The 18,468-nt window shown below is 30.4% G+C and overlaps 2 protein-coding genes across 10 annotated transcripts in view; both read left to right on the top strand.

Annotated features, from left to right (window-relative positions):
- Window positions 1-3,938, top strand: part of LOC127734699 (clathrin interactor 1-like) — a 35,187-nt gene extending 31,249 nt beyond the window's left edge. For all 9 annotated transcript variants that reach the window (XM_052244705.1, XM_052244696.1, XM_052244702.1 and 6 more), the window contains one exon: window positions 478-3,938. In XM_052244705.1, coding sequence (XP_052100665.1) covers window positions 478-623 — 146 coding nt within the window. In that variant the 3' untranslated portion in view covers window positions 624-3,938. The remainder of the gene's footprint in view (window positions 1-477) is intronic.
- Window positions 3,939-9,658: 5,720 nt separating this feature from the next.
- Window positions 9,659-17,316, top strand: LOC127733499 (M-phase inducer phosphatase-like). Its single transcript, XM_052242852.1, has 6 exons — window positions 9,659-9,811; window positions 11,374-11,523; window positions 12,078-12,176; window positions 12,817-12,953; window positions 14,862-14,979; window positions 17,182-17,316. Exons 1-6 carry the CDS (start codon window positions 9,659-9,661, stop codon window positions 17,314-17,316), a joined length of 792 nt encoding a protein of 263 aa, XP_052098812.1.
- Window positions 17,317-18,468: the final 1,152 nt, after the last annotated feature.

Genomic DNA, 18,468 nt, shown 5'->3' with positions numbered 1-18,468 from the left:
TGCCAAGGGTGAAGAGAAGCGGGTCAGATCGTAACCCTTGGCTAGCGAAGATGTTTTGGAGATAGACTTTACCTTATTGTATTTAGAGGTTATTACTGAAAAAATGGACAAAAGATTTCATACTCAATTGTCATACTAAATAAAATGTAATGTTTACATAACAATGAAGAGAGTCGATAAATTGAAAAAAAATCTGTTTTTTTTTTTTTTTTTTTTTTATGTATAGTATTTGTTTTTGCAATTTCAAAATGCTCTAATGAACTTTTGAAAGTACCAGTACTTCAGTTTTTCTCTCTATTTGTAATGACTTTGGTTTAGTTAACGGATTTAAATAAGTTTATAAAATACAAATCTGGTATATTGTGTAGTGAATAGCAGAGGGTAAAAAAATCATAACCTTATACAAGTATACTGTATCTCTTTATTTTCATTAATGTATTAGTACCATGATTTATAGTATGATTTTTTTTCTCGCAGGTATGGGGATGCCTAACATGGGGATGATGGGTAATATGTCAACAACAACGATGGGAAGTATGAACATGACGGCTAACGTGTCGGCAAATGCTGCATTCCAAAAGAAGACTGATCAAGCTTTTAGTGCATTTGGAAGCTTTAAATAAACTAAATGTGAAAATTGAATGCGTTAAGAACTGTTATATCTATCTGTTTTCAGTGACTTACCCTCAGGTGTCAATCAAACTGGTTCTTTTATCTCATTGGACTGGTTCCAACACTATGTCACACGATTTTTAAATATCCATGAAAATTTCATTGCCCATTTCTAATTGATTTTGTAAACTTCTTAATATTGTTAGTGACAAATTGGGCATTATAGACCATTTCTAGATTGTAACTTGGTTGTTGTCACCTGACTTTTTTTTTAAGATGAAACCAGCTGAATTGTTATCTGTTATGATCAGCTGATTTCTGCATCTGTGGATTTATTATTATTCATGGGGTACTGATTTTCGTGGAATTAGTTGCTATCAGTAAACTACAAATTCAACTGTCCAGTAAAGTATGAATATTTTAAAGGTTTGTAAGCAAAGGTTTGCATAACAATGAAATCAAATATCCACAAAATTACAATTTTTCCTCAAACGAAAATTGGTACCCATGAAAATAATTTAATCCATAGTGTCTATTTGTGTTAAGTATAGTTTTTAGTTGTTGAAAAGAAAAAAGAATATGTGAAAGATCAGGATGATAACAAAACACACTTCAGGAAGCTTTAACCTTCAGTAAAAGTACAAGAATTACTGATTTACTTTGAAACAAATTATAAATTATGCAAAATTAATTTCCGTTCATAAAAACTTAGTTTCCTGAAAATAGTGATAACAGCATTCTTTCCTTTTGATTAGGATAAAAACTTGTTAAGAAAACTGAAGATGCAGAAGTAAATTTCAATTTTTGATACAGATCTTAAAAGTCAATTAAGTTCCTTGAATCCATGTCATCTTAAATCATTATTTTGTATTATTGTGATCTAAATCTGTTAACTCTATGATTTCATTTCTCATTATGAATTTTATTTTGACAATATTAAATCAAATTTTCTTTTTTTTTCTGCTTTGAAGTAATATTGATGACATAACATTCCTATCTTTGATTTAATTACATTTTCACTTGTAATGAAATTACAGTGCTGGATTTAATTTTTAAACCAACATTTGTAATTTCATAAAACAGATGTAAAATATTCATTTAAGGAAAACAGTTTCCAGGTTTAGAACTGGAGATTTGTAATTTTTATGCTAGAGTTTTGGTTCTTGACCAGCTGTACATTTAATAAGTTTATGCTTTTCTCTAAAAGTGCTATATTTATTGTTGATATCAGCTTCAGTTTGGGTTCTTCAGAAGTTAGAGATGTATTCATATAATGCTTTTTATGTAGAAATACTGAATTTGTTTTAGGGAAATTTCAGATTTAACCTTATAAAAAACGGTTTCTTTTGTTCTCTTTCTGTTAATTAGATATCCTGTTTCTTTATAAAATTGGAAAATATTAGCTGGAGGGCCCTCAGAAAGAAATTTTGTAGAACTTTTACTTTCCGTAAGGCAATTTTTCAACTGATTGATTGAGCTGATGACATATAGTATATACCATTTTACCTTTTTGCTACTGATTATAGCAGACTCTGGCATCAGTCTAGTGGTCAACAGTTTTCAAACCTTGCATTCCATCATAAAATCGCCGAAAGTTTTAAGCAGATTTCTTATTCAATATGTTCAATCAATTTGTCATTCAATTACCTAAAGTTTAAAAACTTTCATTAGAAACATATCAAATGGGCATAATAGTTACTGATCTACATTTATTCACATCACTTCTGGATAACAGAATTTAGCACTCATTTTACAGTGGTACATTGGCATTGCCTGTTATAATTTATATCATGTGTCTTGAAACAATGCCGCACATCTTAAGAGTACTGATAAAACTGCATCTTGAAAATTCTTGTCAACAAGGAATTTGTTTTTAATATAGATTCTATAGTTTTCACAGTACCATTATTTTTATACTACTTAAATTTGACTGTGATAAAATTAATTTTTGGGGAATTTGAATATGCCTGGACAGTTAAAATGTGAAGGGTCCAATGGCATGGCCTTTCTGTCACAAAAATAGGTGAATATATGGGAAATTCTAACATGTGGAATACCAATAATTTTGTGTAAACCTTGTTTAGAATTTCTCAGTATTAGCCTTACTATGTTTGGTGGAGGATAATTCATAGTGAATTCAGTATTTGGTTAAATAAGTGCTGTTTATGTATAGAATAAATTATTTTTGAAATTTTAATTTTATTTAAATTGATTTTTATATTTGATGCATATATTTATTGTTGGTGGATGTGAAAAAGATTGAACAAACTTTTCTGTGAAAGGTTTAAGATAAACAACCTGACATAATGTGCATTCAGATGGCTTTGTATATCAGTATTCAGTTACAAGTAAAAGATGTGAAGTGAGCTGTAATTGAAGTTTATACTAAACCGGTTGTAAAAATAACATTCCAGTGTAAAGGGAAACAATGCATTCATTATCTGTATACATGTCATTTAATAATGTTTCTGAGTATAAAAGAACTTTTGAATAGAGAGTCCTTAGTTTTAACCTGATACAGCTAATCTAAGCTATCAATGTTTTCTCATTTAGGAAGAGGAATGAATATAATGTATAATTATGAATTTTCAGAGTGATTTTTTTCTGAATTTTTGGATATATATTTTTGAGTATCCTGTTGCTGTTTTTTTCTTTCTTATCAAAATGCTATCCTAGCAGAGCATTCTTATAAGTTCCCATCATGCAATTCTAGCAATCAATTTTAGTGCCCATTATAGACAGGATAATTCTAATGAAATTCAGCTTATATTTTTATTCAACAGAATTTCAATTCTATTCAATCCGATTTTACTACATTGAAATTTCAGCTAATTAGGATTGTTTCTATGATTATTAAAAGCTTTTATTTATTGTTCTTTTATTGTTGTCACTTGCTAAGAAGTTTTAATATAATTATAAGAAATAATATTTGTTATTTTATTATGCAGAAATCTGATGAACATACATAGAGTTTTTTTTTATGTAATACTGAACATGTCCATAAACTATAAAAAATATAAGCGTGTTAAACTGATCAGATAATATATATATAGGTCAAATGACGGTTTTTTCTTGAATATTCTCTTACTGATAAATACAATGTTGATACTTCTCAGCTATCATTCAGTTTGTAAGGATTTCATTTTTACAGTGTGCTTGATTAAAGAAGAACATGCTAAAAGGAGTAATATATTCTTGTAAAACATCATATTAAATCTGTGATTATGTGTAGTTGTTATATTTTGTATATATCTGTTTAAATGGAAATGTTGTGTAAAAGGTATGAGTGAATGATCAACGAAAAACAAATAAAGTTGAATATTGTATTCAAATGTTTCTTTTCTTGTTACAATTACTTTAATTTCTCTGTATACAACTAAATTGTAATGAAACATGCACATTAAAAATATGATGGAAGGAGGACTAGATGGTATATAGCCCATAGGAAAAATAAAGTACTCCTAAAAAAGAAAGACACAAATGTCATGGTTGTGAAATTTGCATTGTGGTCTTCAGAAGTGTTTGGTTGATTAATTGAAGTCTTCTTAATATAAAAAAAGGAGATGTGGAATGATTATCAATGAGACAACTATCCACCATAGACCAAAGGATGAGGACCTATACAACAGTGAACTGTATGTTACTTTATGACCTTCAACAATAAATAAAACATGCTGTATAGTAAGCTATAAAAGAACTGACATATCAAAATGGGGTACAATTCAAATGGGAAACCAACAGCCTGATTTATGCTAAAACAATAAACAGAAAACAAATATGGGAGAATCAACAAACGACAACCACTGTATTACAGGTTTTTTAATTGGGACAGGTACATAAAGAATGTGACAGGGTTACACATGTTTCCACCCTCCCCTAACCTTGTACAGTTGTTTAACAGCACAACAAAGGAGTAATTTGTAAAATCAGTTGTTAATGGCTTGACTGGTCAGGTTGTCACTTAGCACAAAAAAAATCCATTACAAAAAGACAAAAATAGTATGGATCTTCGAGTACTCACAGTTATGATGGCTAGTTAAAAGCTAACTACAAGTACCAGTGATATATCAACCATGTTTTCCCAGACAAAATTAACATATAGTAAAGAATTAACAGATTTATTATAAAGACGTCATAAACAGTCTGAGAAAAGCATGACCTTGTGCTATGCCAAAATATAAGAATCGACAGAATGTAGAACCATAAGTATTCACAGCTATAAAGCTATACATATTTAGATGATGTTTTAATTGGTCAAAACCAAAATCGATATTAGTACATAATAAGAATAAGTTTATTCAAAGTGTCAATAAGTTTACATGGATGTTCAGTTGTAAATATTACACTCACACTCAGGATATCAGATGTTAATTTAACATGCTTTGTACTAGACTGATGTGCTATTTCACAAGGTAACAGTCGGCAGCGAGACTTGTCACCCTAAGCCAATCATTCTGCTCTTCGAAATCCATTGCTTGACAATAAAACATCAAATACCAATGTTTTAGCTTAACTGGACCCATACTGAACTTTGCTCAGCATTAGCAGTCATCTTTATGTCAGTTTTGAATTCAGTTATACTGAAGAATAAGTGGTCAATCTTTGGTTCTATCTAGTCAAACCTAAGTTAAAGGTTTCAGAAAATTGTGCTGTAATACGTTTGCAATAGTTTGTTCACATTTGGTTCCAATAGGTATTGTTTCTGCAAAACAAATCATTAATTGTTGATAAATCTTGATTTTTTCCCCAGACTTGGTTTCATCATTTTTTTCTGTAATTTATACATATTGTGGCCATCTTGATTGACAAACAGTCATTTGACACATTTCTTTATAAACATCATCATATTATGACCCATTGAAATATAGTTAAAATTTTCAAAGTGAGGTCATGACAATATACTGACAAAAATTATAAAATCATCTGTCATATGACATTACATGTTTACATCTAATGTTTTGATATTATTTTTTATAACGGAAACCACTAATTGAACCAACTACAAGTTACTAGTTTAGGCATTGACTAAGTGTTGTCAACTTAGTACTTAACAGCCAATGGGGAGACAAAATATGAACCATTGGACAGAAATTGACAAGAAAATCCTCGATGACTGCCTAAACAGTATTAAGCAATATGACGAGAAGTTTGCTGCCAGGTACTTTTCAAGATATTATAACGAGAACTTGTTTTTTAATGTATTCCAGAAACGGTATTTTTCTCACTTCATGGTAATCAAACTTGCTTTTTGCACTATGAAAGATAGGTTCAGTTAAGTCTTTGAACTAATCGGTCAATCTAAAAGATTTATATTATCTCATTGTGCAGGAGAGAACATTTATAACATTTAATAAACAACAAAATATCGACTTAAATCTGATGTTTTTTTAGTAGAGGCATAGTATTTCTATTCTGGGAAAGTTCTTTCTTTAAAATCTCTTTTTCTTGTCTTCTATGTAAGTCTAAAAATTGGGAATCTGGAGACAAGGGCAATGCAAATGACTCATTTTGTTGATTGATTTCTCATTTTTCTTAACGTCCACTGGCAAATAGTTCATGCATATTTGGACCGAGAACATTATATATACATTGATAGATTTTGCAAAGATGGTCCACAGGGATGAGGGCGTTAAATTCTAACTGCCACTGAATAAAGGGGTATGTTTGATACGAGAATAGCTTTCTCATTGAAACAAAGGCCACCAACGGACTCTTCCAATAGTTGTTGTAAGAGTTCTTAAACGTTCACAGAGCACGACACTCTCCCCCTATACAAGGCATCGGATTTGTCCTCAATATTTTGACTGTAAGGTGATGCGTATTTATTCTCATATAGCCAAACGGACGTCCCTTCTCAACACGGTTCTTACGGTCGGACGGGAGTAATCGACTCTATCAGATACTTAAAAAAAATACAGTTGCCATTTGTAAGTAGAAATAAGAATAGCTTAATAAGACACAATCGTTATTATTCCATAGCTTTGAATTGAAGTTAATTTATTGACGATTAAAAAATAACTATTTCTTACAAAAAACGTTTATATGTCCGATACCAAAATGTTTAAGTGTTTAATCAATAACTCATTTGTGATATTTGATGTACATGTTTTTTATTATTCCGTTGTGAAAAATATATGATCCGAAATTCCCAGACTACATATGCAAGTGTTTCTTACAACGATTCAACATATCAGTAAGCAGCCTCAATCAAAATCGTTTAATGCTTCACGTTCAAATGACTCAAACCTGTCAAACTATCCAATTGGATTGAAATAAATTATATCACTGTTACTGTACTTAAGACCTTAACATACTCTGCAGAATCATTAAAACAAAACTTTACGACAGAAGAGGAAATTCCAATGTTGCCATTATAACACATTCTATATCACAATCATCTGGAGTTTGTATCTCTCAGTTAACATGATATGCTAGTTCAAAGAATCTAGAAGTAGCAAGATTTGGTTACGATTCCTGCTTCGAACTAAGCAACATAATATCTTTTATTGAGTGTATTTTGACTTTTAGATGTCTTTTCGGTTTTTTGTGTCTTTGGGTTGCTATTTCATTGACGTATAACCTTTTACTCATGATAATACCGAATCTTATATATCATTTAAAAAACATACCACTGGAATACATGTTCTGACTCTTAGAACCACGCTTTTAAGAACAATTTAGCAACTTGCCTGTTTTTCCAACCCGAACAGTTGATCCATGATTCTTTTTTGATACATCCAAACGAACTTCCAAATGTCAAAGATCCTTTCGGTGAAAAATGAAATTGCTTTATGAACCGGGCTTTACAAATGCAAAAGATAACCAAGGAAGGAGGTACGAACGAAAAGTTGTTTCCCCTCCCGAACTCTGAAACTGACAAAAGGATGGTTATGTTCACATGCAACTTTTATAACGATGATCAATAGTGATGAAAACACAAGCTAATACTAGCGTACTAATGATGATTTTATGAAATTGAGTGGCAAGTTTGAAATCGGTTTTGGCCATAGAATTTAACAATTATGTACTTCATTTTCTGTAAAAAGAAAAAAACCAGCAGGCGTGGTCAAAAAATGTTTACCACCCAATACATTCTCCTTATGAGGAGTGGACACTGACTCATATAAGTAGACATGTACACAAATATAAAAATAAGTTCGACTTACATTTTGGAAATTTCATTGTCATGATATTCTATATCTAATTTGTTTTAAATATTGTTGAAATGACTATCAAAACAAGAAAGTTTATTGCATTATTGTCAATCGATCTTTTCAATCACAATTATAAAGAAATATTTTAAAGTTATAAACATATTTTTTTACAGTAAAAATTTGAAATATATAAATTTAAATTGTGAGTGATATTTTGTAATTTAAACATGTTACTAGTCATAGAAATCAATTTCTGAAATGAGTTGTGTTGATAGCAATTCCATACTCTGTAATGACGAAAATGATTACGCATACACATAAATAACAACTGGGACTAATATAGTATAATAGTCCCAGATAACAAAGAAGTCAAAACCCTTGGAGTTTAACAGAAAAATTTAAATAATTTGTTAAAATATAATAGAAAAAAAAAAAGTATTCTAAAATATATCTTTACTCCCATTTAAAATAAATATAATTGCTGAATATGTTTTTAAGCGACAAAAACCTTGTCAATAGGTCACTTAGTATTTCTAGTTTTAAAATGAAATTAATTGCAATCATTGTATTTCCTAACACGATTTTGTTGTTTTTACAACAAACGAGGTGAGAAAGACTTCCTACTCAAAATAAAAATGCTTGGAGCTGAGTTCTGAATCGCAGAGTACAATATTTAATTACTACTAATTATAGAGCATGACATTTTAGACTTTCTATATATAACCCAAGTTTACAAAACAAAATATTCATATTTTCAGTTTCAAAAAGTATCTACCAAGGTAATATATATTATTTCTTTCTTTACGTTTTCACATTTTTTTAATACTTTTTTTTATGGTTTAAAAATTCTGATTTTGAGACGTTTGCTTTTCATGTAAAAACTCACACGTCATTTGAATTAAAGTTATTTTTTAATTGCCTTTTACATCTGAATTTCTCTATTTTTTCGTGGAAAGTTTGTAAAACATCGTTCTTTTAACGAAATTAATTAAATTTAAAAAAATTAAAAACTTGAAAATTATTTTTCTGCTTCAAAAAGCATGACATGTAAAATGTTAATTTAGACTAATATTCCAATTAGGTAATTAGGCCTATCAGGCTATAATGTATCATTAATATGGCTTAGTTTTCATACGCTCACATTTACATACAGGACCAAAATGATTTCAAAGAGTATGAAGGAACCGAATGCCTTTATTGCCCGACTGGTAAACTTGAAAAACAGAACAACTGCTTAACACAGTTATACCAGTCTCATCTTCCGCTTATTTGTACATGTTAGACATTGGCATCGTATTAGTATGTCCATCTCTGCGTTAAAATTAAGAATACGCAGGCTACAATTAAATTTTATCTTCTAAAAAAAGAATCAAATCCATTTCTTCTGAATTCTTGGGTTGTTCTTTCGGTCGAAAGAATTTTAACGATAAAATGAACCAGAAAAACTATACTTTTATTATGTTTTCAAGAAGAAAAAAACAGTATTTTTTTAGGTATTTTGGTATACCAAACATGCACGTCAAATTATTATACTGGAATATCACATAATAAGACTATCAGTGTCAAAATTTACAAAAAAAATGGCATTCCCACAAGACGTCTTTATACAACTTTATGACATGTAAATTTACTTGTAGAAATGGTAAAACGGGTTAAAACATGTATTTTATGGCAAGGGTACACTATAATTGTTGCAAAACACGAATCCTTGATTATATCGTCACTTAATTTGGTGTAAAACACAAAAAACATATTGCTTCCAGAAACTGTCAAAACATGCCAGTATCCAATACATGGATTAAGTTGTTCTGATTTTATCTTTTCGTACAATATATATCTATAAGTATTAAGCAAAAGTTTTCATACGATAATTTGATCTAACAGGTTAAACGATGTCTAGAAAATCACTATTTGGAAGAAAAAAATCGTTAGACGATACCACTGCGTGTTCGCAGGATGCTGTAACACAGAAAGAGACAACATTGAAAAGTTCTGTCATTTTGTGTGACGAAGATTCAGGACTGGGTATGGAAGAGACCATGCAGGTACGTTTCTGTCTGGTTAAAGGAAATTCTAAATGTATTGATATCCAAGACTTTCTCTCAGGAATATGGAAGATCCTAAAATGTTTTACGCAAGAACTTCTATTTTGTTTAAACGACATATCTCAACTATGTGAGAAGCGTGGTACAAAGAAACCACTGTTCATATGCGAGAAAACATAAGGAAATTAGTTAAACATGATTAAGTTTATATGAGTAAGACAATTATTTTAAAAGAATTGACTAAATGTTGATAAAAAAAACATTTTATTTCATTGAAACAAAATTCACCACGATAACAATGTACCATATATCATTATATCAATCATAACCAAATATAAATGTTAAAATTTATTGTCTTATTATTCCGCTGAGCACTGTGAGTAGCAAATTTGCATTTGCGACAAAATTCCGCAAAACAACATTTGTTTTTCTCTCAATACAATCTGTATATAAAGGCTCTGGACTGAATGCATTCAACTTGTCATTCACAAATCGGTAAATCATGAAATAGGTTTGCCATTAATTGAGAGTAGATTGGTCTTCAAAGAATTAAAGCTGAATGCTGTAATATCATTTGTTTCCTTTTCAGTCAAATGAGAGTCCATATCTGTGCAGTAGTTTCGGAGGATTATTAACCATTTTCGATGAAGATAAACACGACACAAGCTTATCCGAGGTATGTTTGTTTTGCTTTAATTCTTTTTAATTATGGACTTTGTATAAGGGTCCACCTAACAGTTCACATACGAGAGTAGCTTCTGTGTGTAATTATTTTAAGTAATAAATGAATGTGTTAGTCACAATTAGTCCAACTATATCAGCATTGGTAGTCAAGTTAAAATCTTAAAGACGAATAATTTCATTTCAATTGCATTATCTGAAACCAATATATATATATAACAGGAGATTGGTAAGAGCGTGAAATCACGTATACATATAAAACTATGCCATTGTAAAAAAATTTAATCGTCCCTTAGCGGTCAGTGGTCTTTCAGGGTGAATTTTTTTCGATCATTCGAATCAGACATGAAATAAATATGAACTAACCAGTATTAAGACGACGATACTATCATATATTATATATTCTTTGTTTAGTTACAAGGTAAGCTGACGAAATTAAAAAGTGGAGATTCGAAACATGCCAAGAGATCGTTATTTCACCAAAAACGCCTTCTCGACACAGACACTCCCAAACTGCCAAGCAAAAGACCGTGCAGACCAAGACCTCAAAGAATTTTGAAGAAATCCCTATCGTTCGGGGTAAGAAGCCTTTTTTTGTAACATTCTATTTTGAAGGAATATCAAATATGAGAAATATCGAAATAGGAAATAATTGTATATGCTATCTGCTACTGTCGTAAGTCAAATTATTGAAAAGTTGATTTGAATAAATGAATTCTTTTTAGTGCAAGAGTTCTTAAAGTATAATTGCAAATAATTTTTGAGATTTTTTTCACATGTGCATATTGAAGGCCGATATAAAGACGATAAACCACAGCATACGAAAAAATGCTTCAACTTATTTGTTCACATTTTTGTAATTTGTTTTAATTTTGTTGTAGGACACACCCCAGAACAATGTAAATATATCAACTGATGTTGTAAATAAATTATTTGAAGTGGAGCACCTTGTTGCTGATGGCAGTCGATCATATTGTTTACCTACAATGCATGGCAAAAACAAAGATTTGAAAAGTATCACCCCAGAAACAGTGAGTATTACATGTTTTTATTTTTTGTCGTGTATCCTGTCTTTTGAGATTCAAGGACAATAGCAAGAACACATAAATGAACGTATGTATTGATAACTTGAACACTTTATCTTTGCCAACGTACTCGCCACGATTCAGTGGGGGGGGGGGGGGGGGGGTCTTGCAATTTCAAAGTTACCGTCCCCTATAAATATCTTTATACTCATATTTAGTATAACACATGTTATATTAAAGTATACAGGTATTTATTTCAGAGACAAGTGTCTGTGACTATACTACCTTCATGTTGAGTAACTCATATTTTTACAAAACGTTTCCGAATAAACCAAAAATTTAGTATTTTACAAAAATTAAACAACTGTACAACAAATTCGGTAAAACGAAGAAAATGAGGTCTATGTGCTGCTTTGTCTTTTTTAAGTTGTCATTTTTTTGTCTTTTTAAATTTGGTAATAGTCATAGATAATAGATACTATCTTATTTAATTAGTACCTAAATTATTTATCAAAAACTTATATACAAACAAACATCATTGTGTCAACTTTTATATCTAGGTTGCCGATTTAGTATCAGGAAAATTTGACGACACAATTGGTAGTTACAGAATCATCGACTGCAGATATCCATTTGAATATGATGGTGGACATATTAAGGTATGGCTTAAACTCTTATCATTTAATTGAAAGGCAAAAGTAAGAGGCGTTGCAAATGATTTTGAAGTTAAGCTGAAAGAGTTTAGTCTTAGCAACATGAAATAGTTATGTTGTTTATTATTTAACTTATTAGAAATATTGGTAAAAACATACTTACACGAATAAAATAATCCACACTGATCTGTGTCCACACTTGTAATATTGGCAATAAGAGTTAGAATATCATATTATAAACATCCTGATGTTGTTTAATTCCAATTGCGATATTTTTATACAATTTATTGGAGGTATTCCTTCTTTGAAAAAGAAACCGGAGTATTGGGGAAAAACCATGACCCTACAAAATTAGCCTAATATCTGTAACAAGCGTACGCCCTTACATTTGTGCGAACAACTAGTCTCGAACCCACGGCTTTTGTCTTTCCGTAGTTAAGATGTAATCTTCACACAGATGAATATCAAGAATGGATAGCTAAGTCATAATGCTACAAATAAAACATAAATATACTTTGATGAAAAACCCTCATCTCTTTTTATTAATACATACTGTTTGTTAGAGATATGAAATACAAATTATAAATATGATTGCAATGATATCTTAGCTAACATACAAGTAAAAACTTCATTTTTATTATTGCAGGGCGCGGAAAATTTATACACACAAGACGCAGTAACAGAGCTGTTGGAACAGAGAAATGTGACAACGCACAATTCTGAGGAAAAATCAAATATTTTGATCTTCCATTGTGAATTCTCATCAGAAAGAGGACCAAAACTGTAAGATTTTTTTTATACTATCTTTTTGTGTTTTTTAACCTCTTCAAATTACTAAGTCTTTATAATTCTAAACTGAACGAGGAGTATATCATTCTAGACACTTTGCAGACGGTTCCTGAAATGCCAACAACAGTTCCCATATAGGCATCCTTCAATGACTGCCGTTTTTGTCTAACACAGTAATGTCTTTTCCTATAAAATTGTATACTAGTAATAAATCAATTGCCTGAATGACATAATTATAAGCCAAAACTGTAGAACCACTCTTAGATGCCATGGAATGTTCACTTAAAATAGATAAGTACTTTTGTTAAACTGATAAAGTTTATTAAATTTCAGCAAACAATTATTTTTTATGTAAAAGTAATGAAAAATAAATTAAAGTAAAATAGAAATAATAATGATAAAAAAAACTAGCTGTTTAATGAAGCCATGAGCCTTGTTTTTTTTTGCCGTTTTTCAACATTTTTTTATATTAATCGTGAATCTTGTAGACCATATCCCTTTTAAAATTTATAAATCAGGCAAGTTTCTTTTATCCCATTTATCATTTTGGGTTAAAAGGCTTATATTTTCTCATGTGTATTGCTAAACTATCTTGAACCAAATTAATGTAACTATTTGAATAATGGCAAAACAAAAACTACACATTTTCAAATAAATTTCAGGGGTAATGTTACGGGGAAGGATAAGAATTATACCACACAGGAGAATTGGTAATGACTAAAAGAACTTTGAGACCCACATTTATCATTCAAAGTAAACATATTTTTTATTTAATTCTGTTTGATGCTTAATGGTTTTATGTCTAGTGTTACTGTTGAATTACCTTGAAATATTATGGGAGAAAAACCTTGCATTGTAAATAAATGAGATAAAATAGGAAGACTGGGTGCGTTTCGTATATGCTATAAACTATGGGATTTCGAAACCCAAATGATTTTGTATATAGATAACAGTGAAACTATTTTCGTCAGATGTAAAATTAAACCAAATTGAATATTCTGCCCAGTAGGCTATGAAATATAATATATTTAGGATGTTAAAAACAAACAGAGATACTGAAAAGGGGATGGGGAGATAAAGTCGGTCGAAGGAAATCGGGTAGATACAATAAAAACTATCATAAACTATCGTTACGGCGGAAATAAATAAATAAGAACGAAACTTAACTTGGCAAATATTAGAGAAAATACATTTTTGTTCATAAAAAATCAAAAGAAAATTTGTGAAAATGAAGCTGAACTATAATTACTAGAAAATCAACCACCTTCGTCGAGTAATTAGCTCTCTATAAACATTACAAATATTAAGGTTGTTTTATTGTTGAAGCCTTATTAGCCGTATAACTAGACAGGGTCGTGAAAGTTTGTTTAATTACGTGAACATAGAAAACATCTCCATTCATTTTGGGAATTATTATACATTAAAACCAAATTAAAACAGTGTTTATGAAATATCATTAAAAGTACTCTGATAAAAAGAAACCCCATATTTCTTGAACTCACACAACAGATAAATAGAAAAAGAAACTGCTTTTGTCACTTTTAACAAGGAATGCGTAAGTGCACAAAGACATGTTTAATTTTACGAATATATCTAAAATACAGTAAATGAAAGATAATGCACGAATATGATGATAACAACATAACCACCTTATTTGTTACAAACCATGCTATGAAAACAAATTAATCAAAAGTTAGCGCAAGCGGGTTGTAATGTATAACATCAGATCACTTTGTTTTTAGGGCAATCTTAGTTTTAGCTCTATCACATAATTCTATGGATGTATCACTTTAATAATACCAATACCAATGCACTAAAACCAGGACCAGATTGGCCCATTAAGATGACCTTCGTTTATGCACATGTATTTGAATTTAATTACGAGTGGTATCTGCTTTTCAGATGCAGGTTTCTAAGAAACAAAGACCGAGAACTAAATGCTGAAAACTATCCACATCTGACTTATCCAGAGGTATATCTTCTTGAAGGTGGTTACAAAGCTTTCTATCAAGATCACATGGTAAGATTCCTTAAAAAGTTTTATTCCTTGATATCGATCGCGATACTGGGTGTATTATCCCCATAACAAGACGAACACCTCACAATGGTCAAAACTGCTATCATCAGTTAGGCAGGTTCGTTAGTTTTTTTAGTTTTTATATTTTGAAATAAAGTCTGCCGTGATTGTTTATTCTTTTGACCATGCTGGCCAAATACTACATTTCGTATTTTTTTTTTACTGATTCGTCTTTAGTTTTTACAAATTACTTTAATTTGTATATTCATCATATTTAATGGATTGATAGCGCTTTTTACATAAAATGTTTAATAAATCAAAGGTTAGGGTCATACACATTTATTTTTCAGTAATATTTATAAAGTTAATGTCCATCTTCTAATTGTGTTTTATTTGTCATTATAACGAGTCTGGATGGGGTTCTTCATTTCTGCATTCTTTAATTTTTAGGCCATTTTTCTATATTCTTTATATTTTTCGCCCATTATTCTCTATTCTTTATATTAATGCACCCTATTAATCTCTTTTCTTCATTTTTTTGGTCCATTTTTCTCTATTCTTTATTTATTTGTCCTTTATTCTGACTTTTTGTTCATTATTCTCTATTCTGTAAACCCCATCCGAAACCTCGTTATATATACCTATAGGGAGTTATTTCCTTTCAGAACGATAAGTTATTCTTTTGAAGAAACAATCCGATCTTTCATTTGAACGATTCCGACACCCTCGGTGTGTTTTACGACATGAATAACAATTAAATATGAATTATCTATAACTTAAATGCATATACACAATTTGAAAAAAAAAACCCGCCTGTACTTGCAAACGGATAGACTAATAAACAGTCGATTGAAAAAAAAACCTTCAATAATATGAAAGTATTATTATCTTGTTCGTATCTTAATTTTGTTCTTTTACAAATGAATAATATAAAAAAATATCCAATTACCACCTTCCAGACACCCACTAGGAAGTAAAGATGATGGTCATCTATTATTTGTCTACATCTCTTACAGGATATGCGTAGAGAGTACATTATAACAATGCGATATCTGGAATTTCTATTTACTTTTTTTATCTTATACTGTGCTCAGTATGTAATTGTCTTGACACATATTTCTCCCTAGGGTGCTAATTCTATTCTAGAGCAATAACGTACGAGTTTCTTTAATTTACCGTAGAAGAATGTCATTGTCCTATTTATGGTAACGGAAATGTAAATTAGTCCGTCAATTTACAGAAAAAAATAAAAACAACTGTTTATAAAGGTCAAGCATCCGAATCGCTTTTTCTGGATTAACCATCAGGAACGCTGAAAGCCGAAAATTGTCGGAAAGTCATGGATGTATAAGAACCGAAACAGTTGCAAACCTATTTTATTCTATTTTTTTTCTGATTTTTCTACTGAAAACGAGAAGTATCGAACAAATCATTTTGAAACTTTAATTTTCGTTAGTTTGTAAATATCTATTTACTTTGACAGTACAAAGTGTATACAATCTTTTTCAAAGAAGACTTTTCATTTTCCAACATGTAAATTATTTTGTTTTGTTGAAACACTGAGAACAACCTTAAAAAAATGAAAACAACACGTTATAAATAAGCGCTTTTCTGGATTTACTTTCATCAGGAAGTCTAAAAGACGAATATTTGAAAGCCAAGTATGTATAAGGACCGAAAACGTTGAAGAGCTTAAATGATGTCTCTACGTCACATAAGAACAAGGCACGAAACTTTGAAGACAGCAGGTCTCTGAACACAAATTTAGCCGAATGATACATATAATTATAAAAATTAAAATGATTATTTTTAATAAAAATAACTGTAAGAAATAAATGGGCTACACAGTGTACTGGATGTAGCTTTTTTTTTAAAAATAACACGATTGTATTCTTGGCCGATCTGATCTGGAGAATATTTTGCCGGATGTCGTTCACATGTTACTCTTAAGGTTTCCTGATCTTTTTGAAATTTCAATCATTGTCATTGACCATGAAATACAGGTTAAAACTAATCTTGATTGTTTACACCTTTAAACCACTAATATGTTGTGGGTATCATATAAAAATACATTATAAGTTAAAGGCGAGTGTATTTATGATTCCAAAATCCTTTCGCTGTATTTTTTTTTCAACGAATGTTTCCATTTGTTCATTTTACCATCTTTTAATTGTGCCTATATTTTAATCTCAACTTTTTTTCCAGATTTTATGCAAACCAATGAGCTACAAATCAATGTTTCACAAAGATCACACTGAAGATGTACGCCATTTCCGGTCTAAGTCCAAATCTTGGACAGCTGGTGAAAAGAAGAAAAATTTGAACAGAATATTGTTCTGATCTAATAGTTCATTTGATACCACACGATAGTGCTTTATTAAACTGAAATCCATTTAACTTATTTGCAATGTATTTTTCTTGTAGGATGAATTTGTCTGAAGGTGAATATTTATTATTTTGTGTTTGTATGTAATTTATAATGTATTGTCCTAATACTGTAATGTAGCTTTCTTCAATAAAGTTTGATGAATAAGACGTTAGTTTTTTAGACAGATTATGTTGGTGCTTAGAATTATTTTAATTAGTAACCTCTCAGCAGACTGTGGTTTATTATAAAATACTCAATCTTAAAAGCTTAATTAGATTTTGTAAAGCAAATCAATCAAGCAAATTCCCAGGAAAATGTAAAGAATCGCAAAAATATGAGTAGATTAATTGCATGTCAAATCATTATGGAATCAAGATCAGAGCTCTTTATAATCTTGTGCTTCAAGATATGAGTGACATATTATAGAAGGGTAAAAAACTAATCTTACAACAAATCTGAAACAGCTTTGTTATAAAAACGCTCTGTTCAAATACATTAATATTACAAAATTGCTTTGTTAGTCGAAATAAAGGGTCCTTAAAATTTTGCATACGGGATTATAATAAAACCAGAAATATATTGTGAAATTAATTTGACGTGGTTCAATATCACTTGATATAACTCAATAAACGTATTTTGTATTTACTCGAATGGGTGTCATATGTGGAGCAGGATCTGCTTACCCTTTAGCTGCGGAACCGTAACTCTTATGGTCCTTTTTATATATTTTTTTTATTTTGCGGACCATAGAGTCCGCAAATAGTCAAAAAATAACATAAGGACCTACATGTAAGAGCTACGGTTCCGCAGCTACTTACCCTTCAGAAGCACCTGAAATCACCCCTGTTTTTTGGTGGGGTTCATGTTGTTCAGTCGTTATTTTCCTATGATGTGTTTTGTATAATGTTGGTTGTCTTTTTGTGTGTTTTGTTGTTTTGTGTGTTTTGTGTGTTTTGTGTGTTTTGTTGTTTTGTGTGTTTTGTCGTTTTGTGTGTGTTTTGTGTGTTTTGTCGTTTTGTGTGTTTTGTTGTTTTGTGTGTTTTGTGTGTTTTGTCGTTTTGTGTGTTTTGTCGTTTTGTGTGTTTTGTGTGTTTTGTTGTTTTGTGTGTTTTTGCCATGGTGTT

This window comes from Mytilus californianus, unplaced genomic scaffold (genome assembly GCF_021869535.1).
Source record: "Mytilus californianus isolate M0D057914Y unplaced genomic scaffold, xbMytCali1.0.p SCAF_3, whole genome shotgun sequence".
In the NCBI taxonomy this organism is placed as follows: domain Eukaryota; kingdom Metazoa; phylum Mollusca; class Bivalvia; order Mytilida; family Mytilidae; genus Mytilus; species Mytilus californianus.
This window is presented reverse-complemented; position numbering and strand designations above follow the sequence as displayed.

What these genes read in the sequence shown, in the direction of transcription:
- LOC127733499 (XM_052242852.1), top strand. Translation starts at nt 9,659, where the DNA reads ATGTCTAGAAAATCACTATTTGGAAGAAAAAAATCGTTAGACGATACC. An exon ending in GTATGGAAGAGACCATGCAG is followed by an intron (nt 9,812 to 11,373) that starts GTACGTTTCTGT and finishes ATTTTGTTGTAG; the next exon opens with GACACACCCCAGAACAATGT. An exon ending in ATGATGGTGGACATATTAAG is followed by an intron (nt 12,177 to 12,816) that starts GTATGGCTTAAA and finishes TTATTATTGCAG; the next exon opens with GGCGCGGAAAATTTATACAC.